This window comes from Lissotriton helveticus, chromosome 9 (genome assembly GCF_964261635.1).
Source record: "Lissotriton helveticus chromosome 9, aLisHel1.1, whole genome shotgun sequence".
NCBI lineage: Eukaryota > Metazoa > Chordata > Amphibia > Caudata > Salamandridae > Lissotriton > Lissotriton helveticus.
In genome coordinates, this window is record NC_136070.1 from 693,450,227 (window position 1) to 693,476,057 (window position 25,831).

General features: G+C 46.9%; 1 protein-coding gene across 1 annotated transcript in view; it reads left to right on the forward strand.

Annotated features, from left to right (window-relative positions):
• Nucleotides 1-25,831, forward strand: part of LOC144781795 (actin-related protein 2-like) — a 123,937-nt gene that overhangs the window by 92,510 nt on the left and 5,596 nt on the right. The window contains exons 7-8 of the mRNA XM_078660797.1: nucleotides 10,041-10,186; nucleotides 14,824-14,956. Of these exons, the coding sequence (XP_078516923.1) occupies nucleotides 10,041-10,186; nucleotides 14,824-14,956 (279 nt within the window). The remainder of the gene's footprint in view (nucleotides 1-10,040; nucleotides 10,187-14,823; nucleotides 14,957-25,831) is intronic.

The following is a 25,831-nucleotide window of genomic DNA, read 5'->3' on the forward strand; positions in this document are numbered from 1 at the left end:
TGGCATGTATTCTCATTATCTCTAGCCTGTGTTAACTAGTCAACTAATTATCTGCTCTAGGCTCCCTCAACCATCAAATAGATGTGTTCATCCTTGAAATCTGGAGGCCTTTATTGATTCCACTCCCCATCCCAGACATCCAGAGCTATCACGTAGGTTTCCCTTACTTTCAAAACTGAGGCCAGAGTGGAACAGATTAGGAGTCCATTCTTGCAGCCAGGGTATCATCGTGGCACTGAATCTGGAAAACACAGCTTTAAATATCAGCTTCACACTCTTTATCCATCTTGCATATCGCAATCTTAATCTGTAAATTCCAGGCCCTGTGTCGAAACCAGGGAATAAGCACAGGTGGTTATAATAACGGTACATCTTTGAAGCTGCTCCCTAGCAAAACCAGTGTATTCAGTCCCAGCCTCACAATATGGAACATGAATTCAACGACTTGTCATTGACTATTGACTGTTGTCACTTTGAACTGTACATTAACTTTGGGATGCTCTTTTACAAGCTGGTGTTCTACCTGCTGCTTTTAGAAGTAACCTCTATTTTTTTAATAGTTTTTATTGTTACCATGCCGCCACGTGGCTTCACTTAAGCGATGGTTACCTTGTTCTAGAAGAAATTTTATATTAACAATTTTATTGCTTTATCTTCATTGAGAACGATGGAGGAGCTCAGTGAAAAATATTCAGATTTTTAAGTTTTGACTTTTACATGTGGATTGTAATGATTGAGTTAATCAAACAATAAAATATAATAATACTTTCAAACTCTTGAATTCATTTCCCTGGAAACTGACTCACGACCTTTACAATGCTTTCAAATTCTTCCCTAAAAAAGTCCCCCCCCTGTGCTTCATTTCCAATTTTATAGCTACCCATAACACCCGCTGAGTCTCAAATCTTCCACTCTCTGAATTGCTTCTTTTCTACCTTTCATACTCTTAACTGCATTATACTAAGGTACCTTTGCTACAATACAAGGCCTCCAATCTGGGTATGCCTGGGGCAGCTGTCCACTGCCTTTCGTTCTGCTTCATCAGCCAGTCCTACTCCATAACTTGATGGCCGTCTTACATTGCCCACCAAGTATAACACCCTCGTAAATCTATACTAACTCCTCCTTTTTTCTTGCTCGTCTTTATTTTTTATTTATATGTTTTATATAGCGCTAGCTAGACCCTAAGGTATCGGGGTGCTTCACATAATCGTGAAAAACATAATATAATCAAGTCGTTGAGCATATGACGCAAGACAAATTAGATTTTAGTAAAAACATAAATATATACAAATAAAATTGTTAGGCAATGAGGGTGGTTACCATATGCAGGCAATTAGAACAGTATGAGTTAAGGGAAAGACCTAATAGACAGTAGAAGCAAACAAGCAACCAACTGTCAGGGTCTAGTCCTAGAAAGAGATATATTTGAACAGAGTTCAGTTTGCTTATGCTTCTACACCTTGGTCTGCGAATTTCCTTATTTGGCTTCTTATTGTACCTTTTCTCATGGGATCTCAGTTTTGCATCGGCTTCTAAACATCTGCAAAACGTATTCCATCTTCCTTATCACAAAGCTAGGAGCCTTGTTCAAGCACCTGTGATTTTGCAAAATACAACCGTAACCACCTCCTTGGTTTTTCGCTTTTCTCCTTTATGCCCATTGAGAACTCTGAATTTTTGTTCCCAAGCTCTACGTAGCTTGTTCAAGCACCTGTGATTTTGCAAAATACAACCGTAACCACCTCCTTGGTTTTTCGCTTTTCTCCTTTATGCCCATTGAGAACTCTGAATTTTTGTTCCCAAGCTCTACGTAGCTTGGCACATTTAAATACATTTGTAGAAACTAGAACTGGGTTTTGAGTTAATTGTTTCTCCTGTGAGAGTCCATGAGACAGAGATTTTCTTCACAGCACAGAAATCTACTGCTTTCATGTGTCCCATGTCTGACATTTACATGCACAAACTCTCTTTAGAATTTTCCATGATGTGGGATTTGGCTCTATTTTATTTCATATGGATTTAATCTTCATGTTTAATAAATTTTTTAACTTTTGAGTTAATGACATTGCCTTCAGGCTTTTTTAGGGGTGCTATTTCACTCGAGAGTTTGAATTCACCCAAACAAAACTTGGCACGAGTGTCGAAGACAGGAGGCAATGTTGTCACTAGGGTAGATGAAGTGTTTTATTTATTTTTTTAAATATATTTTTATTATCATAAGTTCAAAACAGTGCTGATTACACATACCAATGTCCATTGTCCTGTTACACTTAATACAGGGTAGTTTGACAGGTAATACGTTGTACACAGTTGAGTTACTCTAGAACATAACTTACCTAGGTGTCTGGGTCCCTGAGCCGGGGCATGTAGGCGGTTCTCTGATAGTTCGTGTGGGTTAGTCGCTAAATCTGGGTCTGATTCCTCCGTAGGTGGGGTACAAATATTGCCGCGGACCGAAGTCCACTTACCCCACACCCGCTCCCACTTATTTGGACACCCCTGTGTATGAATACTGCCTTTTCTGCCACCATCGCTCTATCCAGGTCTTGGCACCAGTGCTGATGTCGGGGGCAGTAGGCATGCCCCAATGCTGTGCGATATTGTAAATGTAAATGTAGTTGAGCTTATATAGCGCACAGCTACCCGCAGTGGGTTTCCCGGCGCTTGCTTAGGGAACCCTTCCTGGTATTCCCCTGTGAGATAGCAGGGTATCCACAAGGTGAAAGTCAGGCATCCCGCCGCGAGGGGCCGTTGTGGAGATTAAGCAAGCTATTGCCCAGAGTCGCAGAGTGTCAACCCGTGAGTCGAGGAGGCACCGGGGCGAGAATTATCGAGTCCGTGGACTTTTTAGCCCAAGACCCGCCAAGGCGGGGAATTGAACCCTGGTCCAGGACCGATCTCAGCTTCCGGGTCTGCTGCCTCTAACCCCTGAGCCACACTTCTCCAATATTGCTTTTAGCTAGTGTAATCCCAAGGGTCGCCCAGGCCTGTGCTGCATGGTTGAGATTAATCCATCATAATTTTTTAGCTAAGGATGCTTATTTCCAGTTTAGGGAGTACCAGGCCTGGCGGTTCGGGCTGGACTGTTCCCATGAGGCACAGGGTCAAGGCTAATTTGCATATGGTTGGGTCCAAACTGGGGTGGCGAAGTGAGCTAAAGAACGATGATGGATTCAGCTCAGATCTGTGACGAGATGAGTTTCTGAAAAGTTTCAGCACTCTGTCCACCATCCCCTTGTGTTTGGATATCGTCTGCCACCATTTGGTGGTAATTCCATCCCCTATGTGATATCAAATGTGCACTTGGAAGTTCATATGCATGGTCGCCATCTTCAGATCTTTTTTCCCCGCCGGTGACTTTAGTAGTTGGCACCTTCCATTCCCTCAATGTTTTGTTGACCTCATTTGTTTGTCCCATCACATTTCTGGGCAGGCAGCTAGGTCGTATGTGAATCCAGAAAACTCTTTGAGCTGCAAAGCTGCTCCTACTGGTAAGTAACCATTTTATTTTGCAGCATGAATCCTTTCATTTCTGTAGCGGTATCTGTCTCTCTGGGGAGGTTGGGTTGAAATGTGCATGAGTTTACAAATAGGTGTTGTAGAACACTCTGTCCCACCTATGCTTCCTTGCTTATCTAGATGGCCACATGGCAGTGATTTGTGAATGTGTGTGTAGATGACACTGTTGCAGCCATGCAAATGTCACTGAGTGGCTCATTTGCTGGCAAGGCCAGTATTGCACGCTTCTTCCTTGTGGAATGTGCGCTGAGCCATGTAGGCAAAGGTTTTCCTGCCCTTGAGTAAGAGGTTTGGATTGTCTCTACTATCCATCCTGCGTTGGTTCCCTCCGTTACTGGTATGCCTTTGCAAAAGAGACGAAGACAGTCTTAAGTTCCAGCAGGGTTATGCGTTTCACTGCCTCCACAGAGCTAAAGAGATCCCTGACCTTTAGGCTGTCATGGGTGATCCCCAACCTTTCTGGGATTCATCGGTTATGGTCGCCATGAAATTTGGTAGCTTGAAAGGTGTCCCTATCGTTACATTCCTTGTGTTACACCATTCTACTGCTTCCTTTACCTTTGCACGGACACCCACTAGATCCTCCCAGCGGCTTATGACCATTTGTTGCAGAACCATTCCTCTATGGGTTGCTTGTGTGGTCTGGCCTGCGGTATGGATGGGATGTAAGATGGCATCATGTCCATTAGTTTCATAACTACCCTCGCTGTCAGAGATTGACCATTCTGGTAGAGGTGAGCTCGGTCTGTTATTACCTTTGCCCTCTTGGGCATTGGATAGGCATGTGCTGTCTTTCAGTTCAGTGTCACTTCCAGGAATACTTTATTTTGCTCTGGGTGCAGACCTGATTTTTCCTGGTTTATGGTGAATCCCTGCTGTAGTAGTGTGGAGATGACCATCTGTATGTCCTGTTGGCACTTCTCTCTTGGGCTTGCCTGTTTTTTAGCAGTTATACAAGTGTGGGTAGATTTGTGCCTGGTCTCTTGAGGTATGCAGCTACTGCTGCCAGGCATTTTTTCAACTCCTTGGTGCTGATTGTATGTCGAAGGGGAGCACCCTGAACTGGTAGTGCACCACAAATCTGAGGCTCTGTCTGTGCCCTTGGTTCATTGGTATGTGTAGGTAGGCATTCTTTAGGTATATGGTGGCCAGGAGTCTCCCTATTAATGGAAATCATGAAAAGTCCCTCTTGTGAGTCACATTGGTATTCTTCCCTCTATACAATCATCTCTTTTCAGGGAAACCCTCGTATATTTAATATTCGCACAGCAATCTATACACTGAACCCTGTTTAGTGCAAAAATATCTCCTTTTATTAAATGAATTCTCGGCACATAAAAATATTCTATGTACAGTGATGTATTCAGGTCATATACTAGAATATCCTCGAAACAAATTTAATAAAAACATTCACAATTTATGCAATATCATCACTTACAGTCCTTTGTAATGTTAGAAAAACAGTGTTCATTCATCTCAGTAACCATACATCTACACACTACCATGATTCACCTAAGAAAATACATGTCATTGCAAGTTGTCACCAATTGGGACCGGTAATATCACAAGTTAACAACATCAAGCGCTCGTGGTTCGGCTTTGACCATCTATGACCCCTTCCTTTTTGTGGTTGGCAGCTCTTTGGTTTTCGCCTCCTTGTACTTCAGCCCCTCTCATGTGCCTACCGACTTTGGGGGTCGGTTCGAAAGCTTACCCAATAGGTCTCATTTGGTTTGGGACCCCTGCTGCTTTTTTAATTAATTCCGACCTTAGGCCGTCGAGTGTTTCAACGTCAATATCTAGGCAGCCTATGAGGACTTAGAGTTCATGCCTCTGGGTAACTTTGTTACCTTTTGCTGCCTCTTCTTTATGGCATCTCTCACCACCCTCCTCATAGCCTCATGCTTTTTGATGTCGATGATGCTTTCCTCTGCGTCCGACTCTCCTCCCACTGCTGGCTGGGCTTCCTCAACTGTTCTACTGTTGTTCCTAGCTGGAGAGGCCCATGTCCTTCATGGACTCCTGTGTCCTCAGGAGTGTCAGCCATGGCTTTGTGTTCCAGATACTGTTTGTGTCTTTCCTTCAACAACTTCGGAACAAATTCTGCGCAGGCCTTACAGTTTTTGGCTTTGTAGTCCTTTGGAGGTTCAAGTTGCAGACCTAGTGCAGATCTGTTTACGCAAACTTGTGGTAATTGCTAGGGCAGAATTTAAAAGGGGTGTTCTACATGTCACCTTCCTTTGTATTCTCCGATCACGTGCTGGTCCCTTGTCGGGGTTGAGAAGGCTCCACTCCTCTGCTATTCGACCAATTTAGGCCTCTGGTGATTTACAGTCATGAACTTCCAAGGTGCACTCCTGATGTAGCACACAGGATGGACTTACCACCAAATTGTGGTCAAAGACACCCAGAGAGAGAGAAAAAGAGAAGAAACATGATTCTGGACCCAACCACTAGAGGGTGGAATATATATGCATAGCATGTGTAGAAAAGAGGGTTTTTGATTGAGTGGGGTGAAGACCCTTTATCAAAAACCACACTCCCTATCAGGGTGAACCACATAAGTCACTAAATTAACCTGTGCTCAACTCTGAGAGATTGGCACAAAAGCACTCCAGTTAAATTATGCAGCATTTCCAGAAGTAATAAAGAGGGAGTTAAAAATCTCCATTGGGAGAAAACTGCAGGCTGTGGCCGACAAGGATTCCATGAGGCCAGATACCCCTTCAGAGAGGAGCTGCTTGTAGGCAATTGGCTTACTGATGGAGGGGATTGAAACCCTACTCGAGCAGAAACCACAACTCTTATCAGGATGAAACGCAAGCAATTCCCAAATTAACCTGTGCTCAACCCTCTGGTAGCATGGCACAAAAGCAGTCAGGCTTAATTTAGAGGCAATGTTTAAAGTATTTATGCAGCACTACAAATAGTAATAAAGTTAAAACACAACGCAAGAGAAATCTTGCATCAATTTCGAAAAGTAGAGTAAACTTTTATAAATGATTGGACACCAAAACAATAAAAATGTAATTTGTAGATCTGGAGATATGCAATTATAAAGGTTTTGTGAAAATTGAGCTCTGAGAAGCAAAAAACGCCAACCAATGTTAACTGGTTGCAGTAGACCGGGTCAGAGGCACAAGTACAGGCTGACTGCGATGGTGTGTGGGCCAGATTTAGGACTGCGTTCAGTCCGCTGAGAAAGTACCTTGTGGGCTTGGGCGTCAAGATGCAAAGCCTTGCGTCAAGATGCCCGCTCCAGTGTCCAGGAGCAATTGACGAGAAGCTGTGATTCGAAATGTGTTGCGCAGCTGCGGAGTCAATGATTGTTGACAAGGAGCTGCAATGCAGGGTCCCTCAATGACGTGGAGGAAGACGGTGGGGTTTTGCAAGACTTGCACGGCAATGCGTTCGTGCACGCGGTTAAGTGTGTCACGCTGGACTGGTGTCGGCACCAGGCTGTGTAGGCATCAAAGAAGCTGCTAGTGCTTTTGAGGAGATGCGTCGAGGACGAGTTGCGTCACACTGGGCCAGAGTTGGTGGCAGGTTGTGCTGCGTTGACCAAGCTGGTTATGTCTGTGTGTCTTGAAACAGGGGGGTCAGCCAACTAACCTGTGGTGCTTTACTGTAGTTTTGGACAGCAACAGAAGAGACATGGTGCAGCAACAGCAGGCCTTGACAACAGACTAGTCCTTGGCCAGCAAGTAGGGCAGGCTTTCCAGTTGGGCAGTCCTCCTTCCTGGCAGAGTGCACAGGTTCAGAAGTGATCTGAAGCGTTGGGTCTCAGGGTCCAATATTTATACTTGGTACTAGTTTTGAAGTAGATGAAGTTTCTAGAGCGTTCCACACCCAGAGCTGTTTGGAATTTCCTTCCTCCCTCTCCTGGCCCCACCTATTTCCCCTTTGTCTCGCTGTTTTGGAACAATACACAAAGACCTACTGCCAGCTTAACCTAGTCATATGACCCAGGATACAGGCTGCAGACACCAAATGGTTGGGACAAGAAAATGCCAACTTTCTAAAAGTGGCATTTTCAGATTTAGACTTAAATTCCAACTTTACTATTAAAGAGGGTTTTAAATTAACATTCTTTAAAGACGAAACGCGACATTCCTACTTGTTCCTAATTGAATGTTATCACTTAAATGTAATAAAATAACCCAGTGTTATCCTAAAGGAGAGGTAGGCCTTGTAGTAGAGAGAAATTAATTTAAGAGTTTTTCACTACCAGGACATTTAAAACTTGTAAGTACATGTACAACTTTTTAATATACTGACCCCTGTCCCATGGTCTATTTAGGGCCTACCCGAGGGGGTGACTTGTATATATTAAAAAAGAAAGCTTTAAGACTGGAAAAAGATTTATTTTGCCATGTCGAAATGACAGTTTAAAGGCAGCGGAAATAGCAGGCCTGAGACTAAAGTGGATGGCAAAAGGAGTGCTTCTGGCCCACTAGTAGCATTTAAGGGCGTACAAGTAAACTAAATGTGGCTACTAGGGATAAGCCAGTTCACCATCTTTGAGAGAAAGCCCATGCACTGGTTAGCAGTGGTAAAGTGTACAGACTACTAAAAGTTACCAAAGCGGGGGTTCAGAAGGCAGGAGGGTGAAGGCAAAATGTTTGGGGATGACTGCAGAAAGGGCCAAGTCCAACACAGCTGAACAGGATTTAATGCTGCAGAGAAGAATGTATAGGGAGCTACCACAAAGTCATGCCGGCTGGAGATGCAACGTGGGCTGATCAGTGAGTAGGTAGGTCCCGGTCTCCTGTCGGTTCTCAGGCCAGTTTTTTGTGGAAAATATTCCCAAATGTCTGTTTTTAGCTGTTTGGGCACATTTAGCACCACTTTCAAGGATCCTGGAGTGGTGGGGCACCACTTGGAGGGCCGGACTCTTCAAGTAGGGTCTAGGTGTGGGTTGAAGGCTATTAGAGCTTTTTGTTTCCCCCTGTAGTCTAGAAAGGAAGTGAGCCAACTAGACCTTGGAGCCACTCTGGTAGCCCTGCGATCAAGCAGCAAGGCAGGCCTCAAGCAGTAGGTCAGTCTTCTGTGGGTACAAGGCAGGCTTCAAGCAGCAGAGCAGTCCTCTGGTAGCACAGGGCAGTCCTTCTGGGGGTCCTCCACCGGTCCTGGAGGGAAGTGAATAGTTGGTCAGAGGGTCCAATATGTATACTCTTGGCCAGCCTTTGAAGTGGGAGAAAGTTCTAGACCCTCCCCCCTTTCCCACCACATCTGGTTCTGGAATGTTTCTTTGTCCGTACCAGGCTTACAAGAGGTCTAGGATGACAGATGACTGGTGTCAAGTTCTTTGTTAGTGTGCTCAGGCACCCCTTTGAAATGAGCCAATAAAATAAATACATGTGGGTACTATATCTGTCATATGTGTGCATGATATAATAAATTACATAGGGGCAGCCTCCTCTGTGTGGTTATGGTGAAGCTGCACTTTCTATGCAATATGCATTTTATTGATTTGCCTATAACTTCTGACACCTTGGACACATTCTACCAATTGTGGCAGTCCGTTGGTAGGTTCATTTAAAGTCCATATTGCCAGCTTTTATGGAAAGGAAACTTGGTACTGGGGACTGACTGAGTGCTGATTGGATGGTTGCAAGAGAAAAATCTCTCTTGGGTCTGCCATTTATGATGCTGGGCACAAAGGAGAATTATAAGTCTGAAGTTTGCCCTGGGTTTGACACACCCATGCATGAAGTTTGCCCTGGGTTTGGCTGTGTTACCAAACTAGGGTCCGCGAATACACAAAAAACTAGGCCTTTCCTCAAGCCAAGCTTTGTGGGCTCCCTATGCGCTAGACTGAGTTGGCCGAAGGACCTGGATATGTACACTGTGTAATCCCAGGCAGGCCGTGCAGCCATCATCCGCTTTTCAAGGTCAAAGCCTGCGCAAAACCCAATGAAATTTTAAATAAAAAGTTCAAAATTTAGTTAGGATTCTGCCTCAAATAAGCAAAAATACTGAAATTCACCAGTTATGATATGCAAACCACACGTTGCATGCCATAGTTTGAGTTGCCCCCATGCAGAAAACACCCATTTGAAAAAGGCACATTATAAAAAGACTGACTACCAAGAGCAAAAGATGGCAGGTGGTGTGAGTTATGGAAGTTAACAAATTTCAGCTTTTTTGCGTTTGAGCCAAAATGATCAAATAGTGTTTTATGTTCCCCCCCTCAGTGTTTTATGCAGACACCCCTCCCACCTCGTTCGCTAAGTCATTCTTTCATAATTCACAATTTTATTAAAGATAAAACAGATGTGTGTTCAGTTTGCAGACCGTGATTTACCTGCCTCCTCCCTTAAGAAAGCTACACCCAGCTTTCTCAAGAGAACCTGTGCTTTATTTACATATCTTACCGCACTTTTCTGGAGCAAGAAAGTATGCTTTTGTTATAAAAAGTGGATAGCTACATCAGAGTGATACAATACATCAATCTTACTCAGAAGTAGTTTTATCATTTTATGGAGTGGTGCTACTTCTTTCGCCCTTCCTTTTAGCTCCCAGATGGACGAGTGATCAAAGTGGGAGGTGAACGTTTTGAAGCACCAGAAGCTCTGTTCCAGCCTCATCTCATCAATGTGGAAGGGGTTGGTGTGGCAGAATTGCTCTTCAACACCATCCAAGCTGCCGATATCGATACCAGGTATGGGAAGACATCCTTCTTGTAATAAATGTGGGAGAATCTTCCATTGGAGCTTACTCTGGAAGATGATCTTAATGGAAAGATTAACTTGTACAATGAGGGGCATGGCTGTAGGGAAGTGTTCATATTAGCCATATGCTGTTATGTAGTATACAATACTCCCTATTTTATGTTATAAGGATTCTGCAAGTTACTGATGAGTTGTAAGATTATATAGAAGAAGATGGTCAAAGAATGAGTTCCTTTACAAGGTCACTAAATTCCAAATCGACTTTCAGCATTCTTGTTACGTACTGTAGGGTGTCTTTTATTCCTATAAGAATTGGCCATATCATTTCTACTCCAGTTGTTTTTGTTTACTATGTCACCTGCTTGCTTTGATGTGGTGCATATATTGCGAAAACAAACACCAGTGTGTGGTTTATTTGAGGAGTTTGATATAATTCATTTGAAAACCAACCTTGTGTTATAAAATGAAAGATGTCTGCACTTCTTTCATAAAATCCTGCAGTGTGTTGAACAAATCTACGATTTGATGATCAATTAATGACTATGAATTTCCAGGAAAATTGTTTAGAGAGATTTTGAAAAGCTACTTATTTGAATTAGTTGCGATTCTGATCACAGACCAGCTTTTCAACACTGTTCATATGCACCACCAGCAGCAAAGCATCTGCAAGTAAACTATAAAACTATTGCTGTATAGTAGTTATTTCATTTTCTCATTACAGATGAGTAGTGATGTTGCAATTAGACTGTAATAAGGAAATTACCTGCAGGCTTTTATTAAAGAATATACAATTTCATGGCTTTCGTAACAGCAAGTTTCAATTCCATTAAGGACATGGAGGCGAGGATTATACTATACAGAAGTCGCAGGACTCTTATGGAGGAGGAGTGCGTCTCCTACTTACCTATTGATTACAACCTGTGCAATGTCATTGACGTCTTTATTTGTTAGGTGGTCTCCGAAGAGTTGACATCCTTAGCGCAGAAGCTCTTAGCAATGTCGGAGAGATGCTTTAAACCCCTCAACCAGAGGGAGAACCTATGCCTAAAAACTGGAAGGTAACCCTATCTGAGGTAAAGTTTCTACCTGGGATGTCCATGGCCTTAACATCGGATACACATCTGTGAGAAACCAAGCAGAGCAGGGTTGCCAATTTGGCTGAGCATTCCTTATGGGAAAAATTCTTGTTGTGTGGCCAGGAAAGAAACAGGTTAAGTACTGTGTTGACTTCCTAAAGCCCAGAGTAGTGCAGTTCGGGTGGAAGTGAAAGCCTGATGACTCTGAGTAATTTCTGAACCAAAGGGTGTTCACCTATCGAATGTAGATCAATCGGGCATGCCCTACTAAGAGAGTTGAGAAAAAGGTGATGAGGTACCTATTTGCCAGTCCCTCTGAGGCTAGAGAAGCCAAAAAGTTCAGAATGTGGACCATTCCTGTCCCCCACGGGTTTCAGGTCAGGTGTCTTTGACACCAACCCATCCATCTGGACCAGGCCGACCAATAGCTTTTGACGGTACTGCTCACTCGTGCTTTTTAGAGGAGTTCTGCTGCATGGCTCGAAAGTCCTGGGACTTTGCATCTACCCCGGGAATCCTCCATCCCATAAGTCGCAGAAAACGTTTCAAAACCAGATTGTGAGGATTGACGGAGGGATCCCTGAGATTTGGAAAGAGGGGGAGAGGGATTAGACAATCCCAAGAAAGTTCCATCAGAACTGGATACCAAACTTGAGATTTCCAAGATGGGGTCACAACAAATGTGCCAGTTGTTCCACTAGTCTCATGTTCATGGAGAATGGGGTAAAGGCATATCCCACCTCAGTTGTCCAATCCTGTGAAAAGGTATCTTGTCGGCAGGGGATTGGAATCCGGCCCCCAACTGTACCCAAGTACCTGTCCACCTGGTGATCCAGTTTGGAGGCAAACCGATCTGTCGTGATTGGGCCCCACTTAAGTTGGAGAGCTTGGAACACTGAGGGATCCATCTTCCAGAGGCTGAAGTCCTGGAGGTAATGCGTCTGCCATCCAGCTACCAGATTAGCTGATCCTGGGAGGTGTTCTGCTGTGACCAAGAAAGGGGCTTGGACTTGGTACCTCTCAGGTGGTTTAGTGGACTGCTGCTACATTGTCCATCTTGGGGAGAACGCAGCATTGAACTTTCTCCTTGGTCCAGCATTTCACTATGAAGTAGTCCGCCAACAACTCCAAGCATATGAAAAGCTTGTTCTTGATCGGCCCATTTTTCTCCTGTGAGAAATCCCCACACTTTGCCTCCCAGCTTGTGCTGCTGGTGTATCTGACTCTATGACCAAATCTGCTTGGGCTCCGAATATAGATCGGCCATTCTAGGCCTCCAAATGAGCCAGGCACCAGCGAATCTCTGCTTTCGCCTCGTCAGAAAGGGGAACTTTCTGAGAGTATGCCACTCCTTACCCGAGATGGGAGATCTTGAGTCACCCCAAGAAGATAGCCCGGATGGACGAAAACAATAGACTCACCACACATTCGATTTGCTGTATTGAAGTGGACCGGGAGGCCAATGTACGTCATAGTTTGTGGCATATCTTGACTGCCTTCTGCTATGGGATACTAAGCGTGGCGCAGACCGAGTCCATTACGAAGCCCAGCAAGGTTAACAATTGGGTCAGGGATAGCACCGGCATTTTCCGGTTAATGATGAACCCTAAGGATTGGAACAGTTTAAGTGATTTGGAGATGGTCTGTCCGGGTCCGAAGGCTCTGATCCATGAGGAGATCGTTGAGTTATATTATCAGGTGCATGCCATTGCATTGGACAAGTTCCACAACCGCTTGAGTACCTTGGTGATGCACCAGGGAGCCGAGGAGAGCCTGAAAGGTAGTGTTGTCAACGTCTATTGACACCAAATGAACTGCAGAAAATGCCTGTGGTGTGGGAAGATCAGGATCGTAAGGTGCGCATCCTTGAGGTGTAGACGCACTACCCAGTCGTTGGGGTTAAGAAGATCCTGTAATAGATGGATTCCTTCCATCTTGAAGTGACCGAAGACCATCTACTCGTTGAATTCTGAGGTTTATAACAGGATGTTGACCCTATTCTGTTTCTCCACAAGGAAGAGATTGCTGATGAAACCTGAAGAGTGCGGGGTCATAGAACGATAGCCTTCTTTAAAAGGAGTTTGGATGCTTCTGCGGACACCAGAGCGGCCTCTCTATCTGCATATAGCCATGTCTGAACTGGGGTGGCAGAGTGGGCTAAAGAACGGCGATGGAGCAAACCCAGATCTTTTGACTGGGTGTGAGTGTTTGATTGGTTCAGATGCTCCGTCCATCACCACCCCCTTTTGTACCGGCCTCTGAAGTGGCCAGATCCCCTAGCTTTGAATCATTCTTGATCAAAAGGGACCAGCGCCTCTCTGTAGAGAGGCGCAATTGGCATTGCCAAGAAATATGATGGCCCATTTTGGCCAGCAATAAAGGGTGTCCAGGGAGATGAGGGAAGCCGAGGCCCTGCGTCCTAAGCCGTGTCTTGAATTTTCATCAGGGGACTGGCCAAGTCAAACAGTTAATCTTGGCATGATCGCTCAATTCCTTTCTTGGGATCCCGGATATATTTGACTAAGAAGGTAGCCATTATGGGGGTCAATTTCAGGTGTTCGGGTCACCTTGTCCTCGAAGGAATGGCAGGGGCCCTCCTCCTTAAGGTGGTTACGCACCTCTTTGTATAAGGGTTTGCGTAGCCTCTCAGCCATATATGTGGCGATCTTCTCTGCCTGCATCCAGTCCGATGATGTTGGGTGCATTAGGTCATCTGGTTTCAGCATGTTGGGGCTTGGGTGTCTTTGTGGTCAGTGGACAACTTGAGGTCTTAGAACAGGCACCTGGGTCTTTCTGGCTGTATATCTACATCAGAATCCATGGGGGAGTCCTCACCATCCAGGGGCACTTAGAGCCTAATGAAGGCATCTAGGTTGACCCCTGGATCCCTGGTGCACTTCCCCTTGGATTTATGAGTGACTGACTGCCCTAGAGGTAAGGGGGGCAAAGGCTTTTGTTTGTCCTCCCTCTGGTTGAGGGGTTAAAAACGTCTCTCTGCCATTGCAAAAAGCTTCTGCTCGAAGGGCGCTACCGCTTCAAGGACTGCGTTACAAATAGAGGCGTCAATGACATCGCACAGGCTGTCATAAATAAGTAGGTAGGAGAGGCACTCCTCCTCCATAAACGAGTCCTGCGACTCCTGCATAGTATAATCCTCGCCTGACATAGAATTGCTAGCCTCCATGTATTATTACAGGGATTACTTCCACAGAACGCGACAAAGGGCTGTGGAGAATTTTTCTAATATCAAAATCTTTGCCGCCGAGAAAGTGTCTGAGGAGCTGTGATACATTCATTAATCAACTTATGTGAATTTGTATCAGGATTACTATGTGATTAAAGCAGACAACATTGTTTAGAGAGAACATCAAACAGTATTATTGTTGCTTTAAATTATTGTGTGACGATCCCCAGTCAATTAGTTATATCACCAATTGCCCTCAGCAGTTTCTGTACATATGGTAAATAACACATTGGATGCAAATACATATTTTATCTGTGTTGAGATGTACCCATGGGAATGTGCTAATGTTTTCCCTTTTGTATTGCAGATCAGAGTTTTATAAGCACATTGTGCTCTCTGGTGGATCTACCATGTACCCAGGTCTGCCCTCTCGTTTGGAACGGGAAATCAAACAGCTCTACCTGGAGCGGGTTCTCAAAGGTGATGTGGAGAAACTTTCGGTGAGTGAAATAATTCTTGCTTCAGTTCATAAAACCCATCTGTTTAAAGAGCACAAAACTCAGTCTTATATTTTTCTTTCGGGCAGCAGACTACCCTGGAACATGCCCGGTCAGTTTTAACCCTTTGCATGCTCGTGACGGAACCATTCCGTCACGAGCCACGGTGGTGCTGTGCTGGTGTCGGAATGGTTCCGTAAAGGCCCGGCCGCCACGCCTGCGCGTCGCTGATTTCACGCCTGCGCTGAGCGTTCAATTAGGCGGGCGGGGCCGTGACAGAACCATTCCGTCACAAGCACAGCGCCACCACGGCTCGTGACGGAGTGGTTCCGTCACGAGCATGGCGGCGCCGCGTGCCCCCCTAGCTCCGCTGCGGAATTACCGCCGCGGCCAAGGGGTTAAAGAGTCTGCCATATGAACGATCTTAGCTGTTCTGTACATGATTGCAGTAACAAACAGTGTTCACTACCAGATCTGGACACCATTACAGACGTGGCTACAGACTGTCTAAACGTATTACAGAAAGGGTCTGTCACCTACATACTTGGCTAGCGTTTTTTGTGAAATTCCTCCATGAACAACTGTAGGCGGAGTTTAGGTTTAAATAGGAAAATCTGCGAGTTTTTGATCAATAGCCATTCTGACCGTATTGATTTGTCCTTTAGAGCAGTCTGTGGCGTCCTAGTGGATTGTACGTTCAGTGATTGCTGTGCCTTATAAGTTTATGATCAATTTTGTGTCATGACGATGTCTGAAACATTTAGGGAGATTGAACTGAGCACTTGTTGTAACAGGCAGAACTCTTGCATGGAAGATGCCAAGCTAACAGGATGTATTTAGCATTGCTTAGCCCATGTTGCAATACTAATAAAGATGTCTTTTAGCTCCAGTGAGCCATGTCTCATTCGTTTTTGGACCCAACCATTCAAGCTACGTATTGGTTGCAATAAGGAAAATATTAATTATTAACTTGCCACCTACCTCTGCAGAAATGTAGGAGGTGGTGCCTGTGAGCGGAGAAGTTTAGGCAGAGGTAAAGGAGAACAAGCATCGGCAAAGCCAATCGATCTTGCCCATAAGAGTCATTGGCTTTGGCAAAGATTTGCAGCCATGCTATACAGCACCGCGGATGCTTTGCAGTGTGGCAAAAACTAATTAAAACATTTGTTTGACACAGCCAGAGCTGGATTTATTTATATAGCTTACAAATACGGGCCTACAACCCGACGGGCCGGCCACCACACTGTAATAGCACATAGACCAGGAGAAAAACCCCAGCAGGTCTCCGATAGTACAAACGCAACAAAGCAAGGCATAAAGCCACAGGGAAACCACAGTGAATAGGAAAAGTGAAGGTTAATTTTATAATATAATAGGGTGAGTAGCAGGAACATTGCAGTTATTAAGGTCCAAAAGTCCGTGGCGGGGCGTCAGCAGGCATTGAAACAAACACAGCGAGTTTCAAAAAAAGGGAACAGCTACAGTACAGCGAGGGCGAGACGTGGGTCCCACATCAGCAAACAATACCATCCACTGCCCAACGCCCACCCGTTACTACAAAATACGCAGCAATACATAAAAGGAAGTCAGGATTGCAATACAAAGCCATCCGCTACATCAACCCAGGGAATGAGAGAAGAAAGGGAAAAAGGGGAAAAGAACATCAGGAAAAAGGGTTGAAAAAACAGGGAGAGGAGGACGCGGCCCCACAGCATGTGCCCCATGGCAAGTAAAGCATACGAAAAAGGGGCAGCCCATAGAACCAAAGGAAACAGGAGTAATGGATGCGTAATGAACATCGGTAACAGGGAGGCCGCAGGCCCACACTGGCAAAAAACACCCCATGAGGCCTACATGCAGACGCGGCGTCCAGAAAAAGAATACACAAGAGCCATAGAACCAAGAACAAAAGAAAAACAAAAAGACAGACCCACCCCACCCTGCACCCCTGCAGAAGGCTATGGCCTACCCCCCCGGCAGCGTGCCTGTCGCCCTAACCGGAAACCCGAAATATAGAAGAGGCAAAAAGTAAGAGAGAAACCACGTAGGCAAAAAGAGAGGAAGGGGAAGGAAGGAAAAAACTATCGGGAGAGGAGACACAGAATCAAAACTATCAGCTCCCAACCCTCCCGTCCAAGCACATTCAGAGCCCACTAGAAGATGAGGTCATTTCAAAAAAAGAAACAGGCACCAGGAATATGAAGAGGAATCAATCACACAGGTAGAGCCGCTGGGCGGTCATCTGGCCACTCCACAAAGTAATAGTCCGGCGGTACAAGTACATCTCAACCCTGTCCTCGTCTGTCCAGTGCCATAGGCACAGAGTGCACAAAGAACCAGTACATGAGGGGCCAGAGGTAAAAAGCAAGGATTCCAAATGTCAAGCCACTACACAAAGTATAACGGCTGCGGACCAGATGAGCAAAAAAAGGCGGCAACAGCAGCAGGCAACTCAAGCGCGGCTCCGCGGGCAAAGGGGAAAACATCGCCCTGGTGAAAAAGTCACAGGATCTCCACTCGGCAGGCCGAAGCAAAAAATCACCGGGAGACCCGGCGAGACAGATCCGGACAGATCTCGGCCGGGGGCCCTCCAATGCATCCACCACAGGGAGGAACTCCGGACAATACGAGGCAGCAGGCATCCGTACGTCCAAACAACCGGTGGCCTTAGGATTTTCAATGTCCAGGAAAGGCATCGCGGCACCCTGAAGCGGCGAAGCCATACACGCAGGGGACGGCACAACGAGCCCGGAACAAAGGCCACCAGCCAGCCCAGTGACAGGCACAGTCATGGAAGCACGCCAGGAACACAGGGCGGCGAAGACTTCGCCAACTGTAGGCTCACCTTTACGGTATTCAGCAAACGTGCCGTGCGGCGAGCCGATGTCGCCGTCCCCAACGAGGCATAGATGCAGGGAGCGGGCCGCCATCTTTGCAGCCTGGCGCGGCCGCGGCAATCTCCGACCCCAATCCGACCACCAACGGAGCTCGATAGGATCAAGCCGGCGACAAGCAAAGGACCCCCCAGGGCAGAAAGGCGGGCCACCAGAATATTGAGGCAGCCGGCGCCACCTACCCACGGGCGCCGCCCGCCGAGACCGGGCGGAGGGTTTCAAGATGGCCGGACAGGAGAACAAAGGGGAGACGAGTCGTCCATACGGTCAACCCCCGTCCGTGGAAGGCAGCGCTCCACCACCAGGTCCCCGGACAGCCAGACCAGGCCCGGTCAGTCGCCACCGGTTCAACCGCGCAGTGGCCGCTCCGGCCGACCCCGCTCCTCCACCAAGGGGTCAGCCCCGGCGATCCGCCCCACCTGGGCGCCGCAGACGAGTCCAGGCCTGCCCGCCCCGGAGGCCGCGAAGCGAACAGGGGCGCAGCTCAGGATCCGCGGCACTTAGGATCATCCGGAGCAGACGGTAAGTGCCAGCAAACCATCATAAGTCCATATTCCATCAAGAAAGACTTCTCGGGGCAGGATAAGGTGCAGGATATACAGTTCAGGCAGGAAGGTTGACGGAGCCGAGCTACAACGCGGCCATCACGGTCGCGAGCTTGGCTCCTCCCCCTATTTAAGCCTTTTTGTTTTTTATTATTATTTTTAGCTATGCTGCACAGCATGGCTACAAATCATTGCAAAAGTAAGCAATGCCCATTTCTGTACAGCACGAACAAAAGGAAATGGCGAACCAATATTCTCAAAGGAAATTCTTTTTTGGCTTTGCCAATGCTGGTTAGATCTTGGTGTAGTACCCCTGTGATTCTAAGCAAACCAGTTAATCTCACCATGTGTGAAAAAGAAACCAATGACATTTATCAATACATCCTATCCCATGAAGAAAGCAATTGCACTCATTACCATGTCTTATTGAAAATACATTTGTAAACAAGTAACATCTGTTGTCACAATGAACATCCATTTTAAAACCGAAAATGGTTTCTTCAAAGTGTGTGTGGCATATTAAAATATAGCTACAAAAGCCAAGAGCCTGAACAGGGACAACAAAAAAGAAGAAAAAATAAAAGTAGTGCCTCAATCACAGCGCTATCAGCGGAAGGACAGCAATCATGCTGCAGCAATCAGTACTTGGTCCGTGCTCCAGCCGAAAGAAGGGGAAATAATTAATCACCGCTGTACTATTAGAAGGCTGCAAATAAGAGTTACAATGAAGACAATACATGTTAAGCAATGAGAAGGCTGCAAGTCCTTTGTAGTATAAAATATCTCTTCTAAGCGAGAGCAAATGCGGTGCATGCGCCGTTGCAGGCGAGACGTAAAATGGAGAAATTGCTGACAGCTTCTGAAAGAGCGTTGAGATTGTATGTATTTATGTCACTTGAATTTGCATAGCACAAACATAGCCAAAAGGCAGATATGATCTGGGATGAAATGAGCACTTCCTGTATTGTGCTCTTTATTTCTCCTGACTGGCTAGCATTGTGGACTGTTCTTTAGTTCATCACTGGGTGATAGGTTTGGTCTTTTTTACCTGCATTCCCTTTTCTCAGATCAAACCGAGACATTTTAGATTTTTCTACCTGGTTTGATGTCACCCTTGGCATATATGGCGATTGACGTATAACTCTGATGCAAGAACTATTTACAAAGCTGCATTAAAGAGTTTTCACAAATTAAAACAGACCACTATGAGGAACTTCTTCGTAGAGAAAATTAAAAGCGCTGAAAACTCAGCTAAAACCCTGTTCAACATCATTAAAGAATTTTCTAATCCTCCCGCCTTAGTGTCGCAGATTACCCCCAGTCAGTCCTTATGCGATGGCCTTTCTGACTTCTTTCACGACAAGATTGTCAAGATTTCATCCACGTTTAATCAAGATAGGGCTCGACCCTCGTCTGACTCTAATGTCCGGCAGGAGGGGACCTTTGCTTCATTTAAGAACCTAACATGGGAGTCCGCTTTGACTCTATTTGACCGGTGTAAATCCGGGTCCCCTCTCGATCCTGCCCCAGCACAGGTGTTTAGCAAACTTTCTCCCCTTGTGATTAGCCCACTTCTTGCCATCTGGAACACCTCTTTACGCTTAGGCCTTTTTCCCTCTTTGTGGAACCAGGCCATGTTGGTTCCAATTATTAAGAAGACAAATGCTGATCCATCTCTGTTTAGTAATTATCGACCGATATCTCTTCTTCCCAAGCCAGCAAAATTTTTAGAGAAGGCAGTACAGGAACAGTTGGCAGAACACCTTGAAGCCAAACAACTATTGCATGATTCTCAGTCTGGTTTTAGACCAGGTTTCAGCACTGAGACGGCACTCTTAGAGGTATCTGAGTCTATTCGAGAGTGTGTAGATGTGGGCGAGGAGGCCATGTTGGTCCTCCTCGACCTGTCTGCAGCTTTCGATACTGTCTCACATGACATACTGCTGGACCGTCTGCATAATGTTGGTATTGGGGGCACTCCATTGGCCTGGGTTAGATCCTTCCTTACGGGGCGATCTCAGAAGGTCTTTCTCAGACCTTTTGAGCCTGAAGCAAAACCTTTGCTCTGTGGTGTTCCGCAGGGCTCTGCACTGAGCCCACTGTTTTTCAACGTGTACCTTGCTCCGCTGGCAAAAGTGGTTGAATCCTGGGGGGTCTGAGTGATTTCTTATGCTGATGATACTCACCTGGTATTTTCTTTTAGAGATCACTCTGACGGCAGTCTGGCTAGTTTTCGCCACTGCCTTACTAACATCTCCTCTTGGATGACCTCCAATAATCTTAAACTTAATACTGATAAGACGGAGGTTTATTTTTCAATCAGAAATCCCCACTTTCAGCCACACTATGGTGGCCTCCGGAGCTCAATCCTCCTCCGGTACCAGTTCAAGCAGCTCGCAATCTGGGGTTTCAATTTGATAACTCTTTATCCTGCAAAACTCACATCAACAAAGTTACGGCAGCTTGCTTTGGATAGCTGCGTATGATTAGGAAAATCTTTCCGTATCTTCCACTGGACTCTCGCAGGACCATCATACACAACCTGATTACCTCACATCTTGATTATTCAAACAGCCTATATGTGGGTGCCCCAGCTTACCTAATCGATCGTCTGCAGATCGTGCAAAATGCGGCTGTTAGACTGATTGGCAATATCCCCTATCGCCACTCGGTTACTGCATACGTGAGGAAGCTACACTGGTTGCCAGTGACCCGACGCATTCAGTTTAAAGCACTGGTCTTTGCATTTAGGGCCCTCAATGGAGCCTATCTATCTGAGAAAGAGGCTCAAACTTGGCCATTCGACCAGAGCTCTTAGGTCTAACAATCTCCGCCTCCTGGTTACCCCACGCTTCCGCCGGTCCAGAATGGGGGGCCGAGCATTTGCAGTTGTGACCGCTAAACTCTGGAACAGCCTCCCCTTAGATCTTAGGTTTATTTCCTCTGAGTCTCTGTTCCGGAGTAAACTGAAAACCTGGCTGTTCGCCAGCCCTTAGCTGCCGCCTCCCTACTGTTTAGCCTGCCGTCTTCTTATTTTTCAACATGAATTTATTTTTCATAACATTGTACAGATACATTTGTATGGTTTATTTATTTTTGTCAGTTATACTCTTTTTAAAATTGTATCAAAAAGAATTGCCTGTCAGTTCACAATATTTTTTGTTCTGTTTCTTAAATACTTTCCTTTATCTGTTGACGGTTCTTTATTCCCCCCAGTTTGGTTACCGTTTTGAAATTTTCTCTGGCTCACCAATGATTGTTATTTTAGGCTTTGACGAAGCTACAATTACGATAGCAAAGGGTCGCGAAACAAGTGTTAGCTAGTAGAGTTCTGTAAAAACCAAGTTAAACTCAAGCAATTGAGTTTTCGATTAATGAAGTAAAAATAAACTTTGCAATAATAATCCTTCAGAAGTCTGATTGGATGTTTAATGAGCTCTTTTCTTGAAATAAATATTTACTTCAACACAGTTTGTCCTCCAACGACTTCCCGTATCATGTACTGGTGCCAGTATTCAAAAGCTTACAATCTATAGTGCCCTCCAGAAAATGTGCTGAAAATTGGATACCAGTGATAGGCTGCTGAGTGGAAGCTCCGTAGGGCAGGTAAATAAGCCTGCAGGTGGGTTTAGAGACTGATATTGTACGGGCAAGGGTAATTCCCTCACATGTGGTAGTCTGAGTACAGCACAGGGTCCGGTGGCCGTGCATTTGTGTGCTCTCCCTCATGGTATTGAGGTGCTGTTTATGAATATCAGTGATGCATTTTGTCATTAAAGGTCCGTTATTTTGCTACACTATTTGTGAATCTGTAGGGGGTATTGCTTAAAGGAGGCAATCTACAAGAGTTAGAAATAGTGTGTGGTATTATTTATTTTTGTTAGCAACTGCCACATGAACGGCAAGGCATTTAGAGTTTGAGATGCATGGCTTCCGCTGAAGCACCAAGGACAGGAGAATTTTTCAATACATCGCTCTAGACACATGACTTTTAGAGGCAGTTGTGCATGTGCTGTGGGGGTGTACAATGATATTAAGGTAACATGCTTTCTCGTGGCTACTCTACCTTACCTCCTCAGATTCCTCACCTTTGCATAAAGTAAAGTCCACATTTGTAAAGCGCACAATCACCCGTAAGGGTCTCTAGGCGCTGGGGGCCGTCGGGAAGATTAAGCGAGCTATTGCCCAGAGTCACATGGTGCTGGGCTAACCTGCCGCCGGAGCCGGGGATCGAACCGTGGTCCCCAGATTCCAGCGTCAGTCGCCCTGGCCGCGGCGCCACACCTCTCCCGCATACATCCCAGGCGCCAGACTGAATCCAGAAACTTTTTTCAGCAATGCTTCTGCATGTCTCTAGGTGGTGCCAAGCGGCTCAGAGCTGACTCCGCACCACTCCTTAAGTGATTTTGATTTGAGTTTCGTAAAGCTTAACAAGTACCCAGAGGTGTCTCGGTGCTGAAGAAGGGAGAAGAGAGGGAATAACGTTACATTTGAGTAAAAATCCAGTTACGGGTTTTCTCCTATCTCGAAGACTGGCTGTTGAAGGTGGGCTTATATCACAGTCCATCGTAGACCACCTCCAGAAGACGGAAACCCTTTTAACATCATTGGGGTTCATTATCAATTAATTGAATTTGCACCAAACTCCTTAGCTTAGGTTGCCATTTATTGGGGCAATTACAGACAGTGCAATTCAAGGCCTTGAGAAGCTTACGGAAACTCTGGAGAGAGGGCGCTGATTTAATTTCCAAAGGAAGCTTGTTCCATGTTAGGGTTGTGCACACCAGCAAGCTCCTACCACCCAGGACGAAAGCCTATAGGGAGGCACCACCAAATTCATCGCTGAACTAGATCTGAAGGTCCTAATGGGCACATACCTGCTGATTTTCTCCCTCAAGAAGGCTGGCCCTTGACCCTGAGAGCTTTGTAGGTTATACAAAGAGCTTTAACAAGAATTATTTGCCGAACAGGCGACCCCTGCTTTCTGTCCGTACACCCCACCCCGAGAGTCTGGTGATCCAGTCCTCTACGTCCCAGACTGCATTCCCGACTGCTCCTCCAGATCGGGAATCCAAAACTTTTGACCAGTTCGGGAAGAAACTGTTCTCACTTAGTCCGGGGTTGCGGTCTATCAACACCGCTTGCCTTTTGGGCCATTACACCCACTCCTTGTGGGATATGGTTGCGGACGTGCTGCCCCAGTGTCCGGAAGAGGCACGGGTCGCCCAAGCTCTTGCTGAGGGGTGGGGATGCAGCACGTTATTCCATCAGATGTGCACTTGATACCACGGATTCGCTGGGCAGAGCCATTTCCACGACGGTGGCGATCCGTCGACCCGCCTATCTGAGGTCCGCCAATTTTTTGAGGGATGTCCAGTCCACGCTCATGGACATGCCTTTCGATGGCCGTCGCCTTTTTGGCGACAAAGTAGACAGTGCGCTTGAACATTTCAAGGACTCCAGGGCTACGGCCAAATCCATGGGCGTGTCGGGCCAGCGCCAGCAGACTTCTGCTTTTTGCCCCTTTCGTGGCCAAGGAAGGGGCGCCCCCACATGATCGTTCAGCCGCAGACCGAACCTCAACGCGGATGTGGTAACCACCGTGACAGTACAGGGGGACAACGGCAAGGTCAGTCCACATCCACTCCCGCAGCATCTGCCTCAAAGCCTTCCTAGTCCGAGCTTTTAGGCCCATTCGACGCCACGTCCGCCATTACCTCCTCCACTGGCATACCATCACTTCGGACAGGTGGGTGCTGCAAATTGTCCGAAGGGGCTACTCCCTCCCCTTCGAGGCGACCCCTCCAGCCATGCCACCGCAATACCACCGCATGTCCGGGGATCACTTGCAACTTCTGCAGTAGGAAGTTACGGCCCTCTTGGCCAAGGTGGCCGTCGAGCGCATTCCTGGGCCAGAAGTAGGATGTGGTTGCTACTCTCACTACTTTCTGGTTCCCAAGAAGGGCAAAGGAGGCCTACGCCCTATCTTGGACCTCCGGAGCATCAGCGGCTGCCTCCGGAAGGAGAAGTTCAAGATGCTGACTTTAGCTCAGGTCCTGGCTGCCCTAGACCCTGGAGACTGGATGGTAGCGTTGGACTTGCAGGACGCATATTTCCACATCTCCGTCCTGCCGGCCCACCGGCGCTACCTGTGGTTCACGATAGGCCACAAGCACTTAGGCGCTACTGGGTGGTCACGAAAGTGATAGCGGTGGTCGCAGCTCAGGGGTTTCAGTTTTACCCTATCTTGACGACTGGTTGTTGAAGGCGGGTTCGCCCCAGACAGTCGTCTCCCACCTCCAGACTACGGCCGATCTCCTGCACTCGCCGGGGTTCTCCATCAACGTGCCGAAGTCACACCTGTGCCCCTCTCAGAAGCTCCTCTGATCAGAGCGGTTCTGGACTCGGCGCAGTTTCGGGTTTATCCTCCGGAGCAGCGGGTTCAGGATATTCAGGCTCTGATTCTCATCTTTCAGCCTGAGTCTCAGTCAGGTTGGCGCTGCGGCTCCTGGGGCTGATGGCCTCCTGCATCCTGCTGGTGCATCACGCCAGGTGGCGGATGCGGGCTCTGCAGTGGGACCTGAAGTTTCAGTGGGCACAGCATCAGGGCAACCTGTCCGACCACGTCCTGATCTCGGAGGACACTGCGAGACAGTTGCTGTGGTGGCTCTCGCACCGTGATTGGGTCTGCGGCAGATCCCTCTCCCTTCTCCAACCGGAGCACGTAGTAGTGACGGATGCGTCCCTCCTGAGATGGGAGGGCCACATGGGAGAGGCGAAGATCAGAGGCCTCTGGTCTCCGGAGGAGTCCCAGCTCCATAGCAATCTTCTGGAGCTGTGGGCGATCTGGCTTGCACTGAAGGCATTCCTTACCTCTGTCCGGGTAAGTGTAGTGCAGGTGTACACAGACAACACCACCGCCATGTGGTACTGCAACAAACAGGGCGGGGTGGGGTCATGGACGCTTTGTCAAATGGCTCTGCGCCTCTGGACACAGCTGGAACACCTGACAGGTTCCCTGAGCGCCAGGGCGGAGAAACTCAGCCGCCGGTGCATGATGGATCATGAATGGCGTCTGAACTCGGACGTGGCGCAAGGTCTCTTTCAGCAGTGGGGAGAGCCTTGGTTCGATCTATTCGCCACCGAAGAGAACGCGCAATGTCATCAGTTCTGCGCGTTGGAATTTCCAAGGCGGCACTTCGCTCGACGATGCTTTTCGTCGCGAGTGGAGCTGCGGTTTGTTGTATGCCTTTCCGCCTATACCACTTCTGCCCAGAGTGCTGAAGAAGATCCAACGCGACCGGGCCCAAGTCATCCTTGTGGCTCCAGACTGGGCATGAAGATAGTGGTATCCCGAGCTACTCAGTATGTCAGTCGATCCCTCGATTCGTCTGCCTCTTCAGAAGGACCTTCTATCACAGCAGCAGGGGACGGTCCTC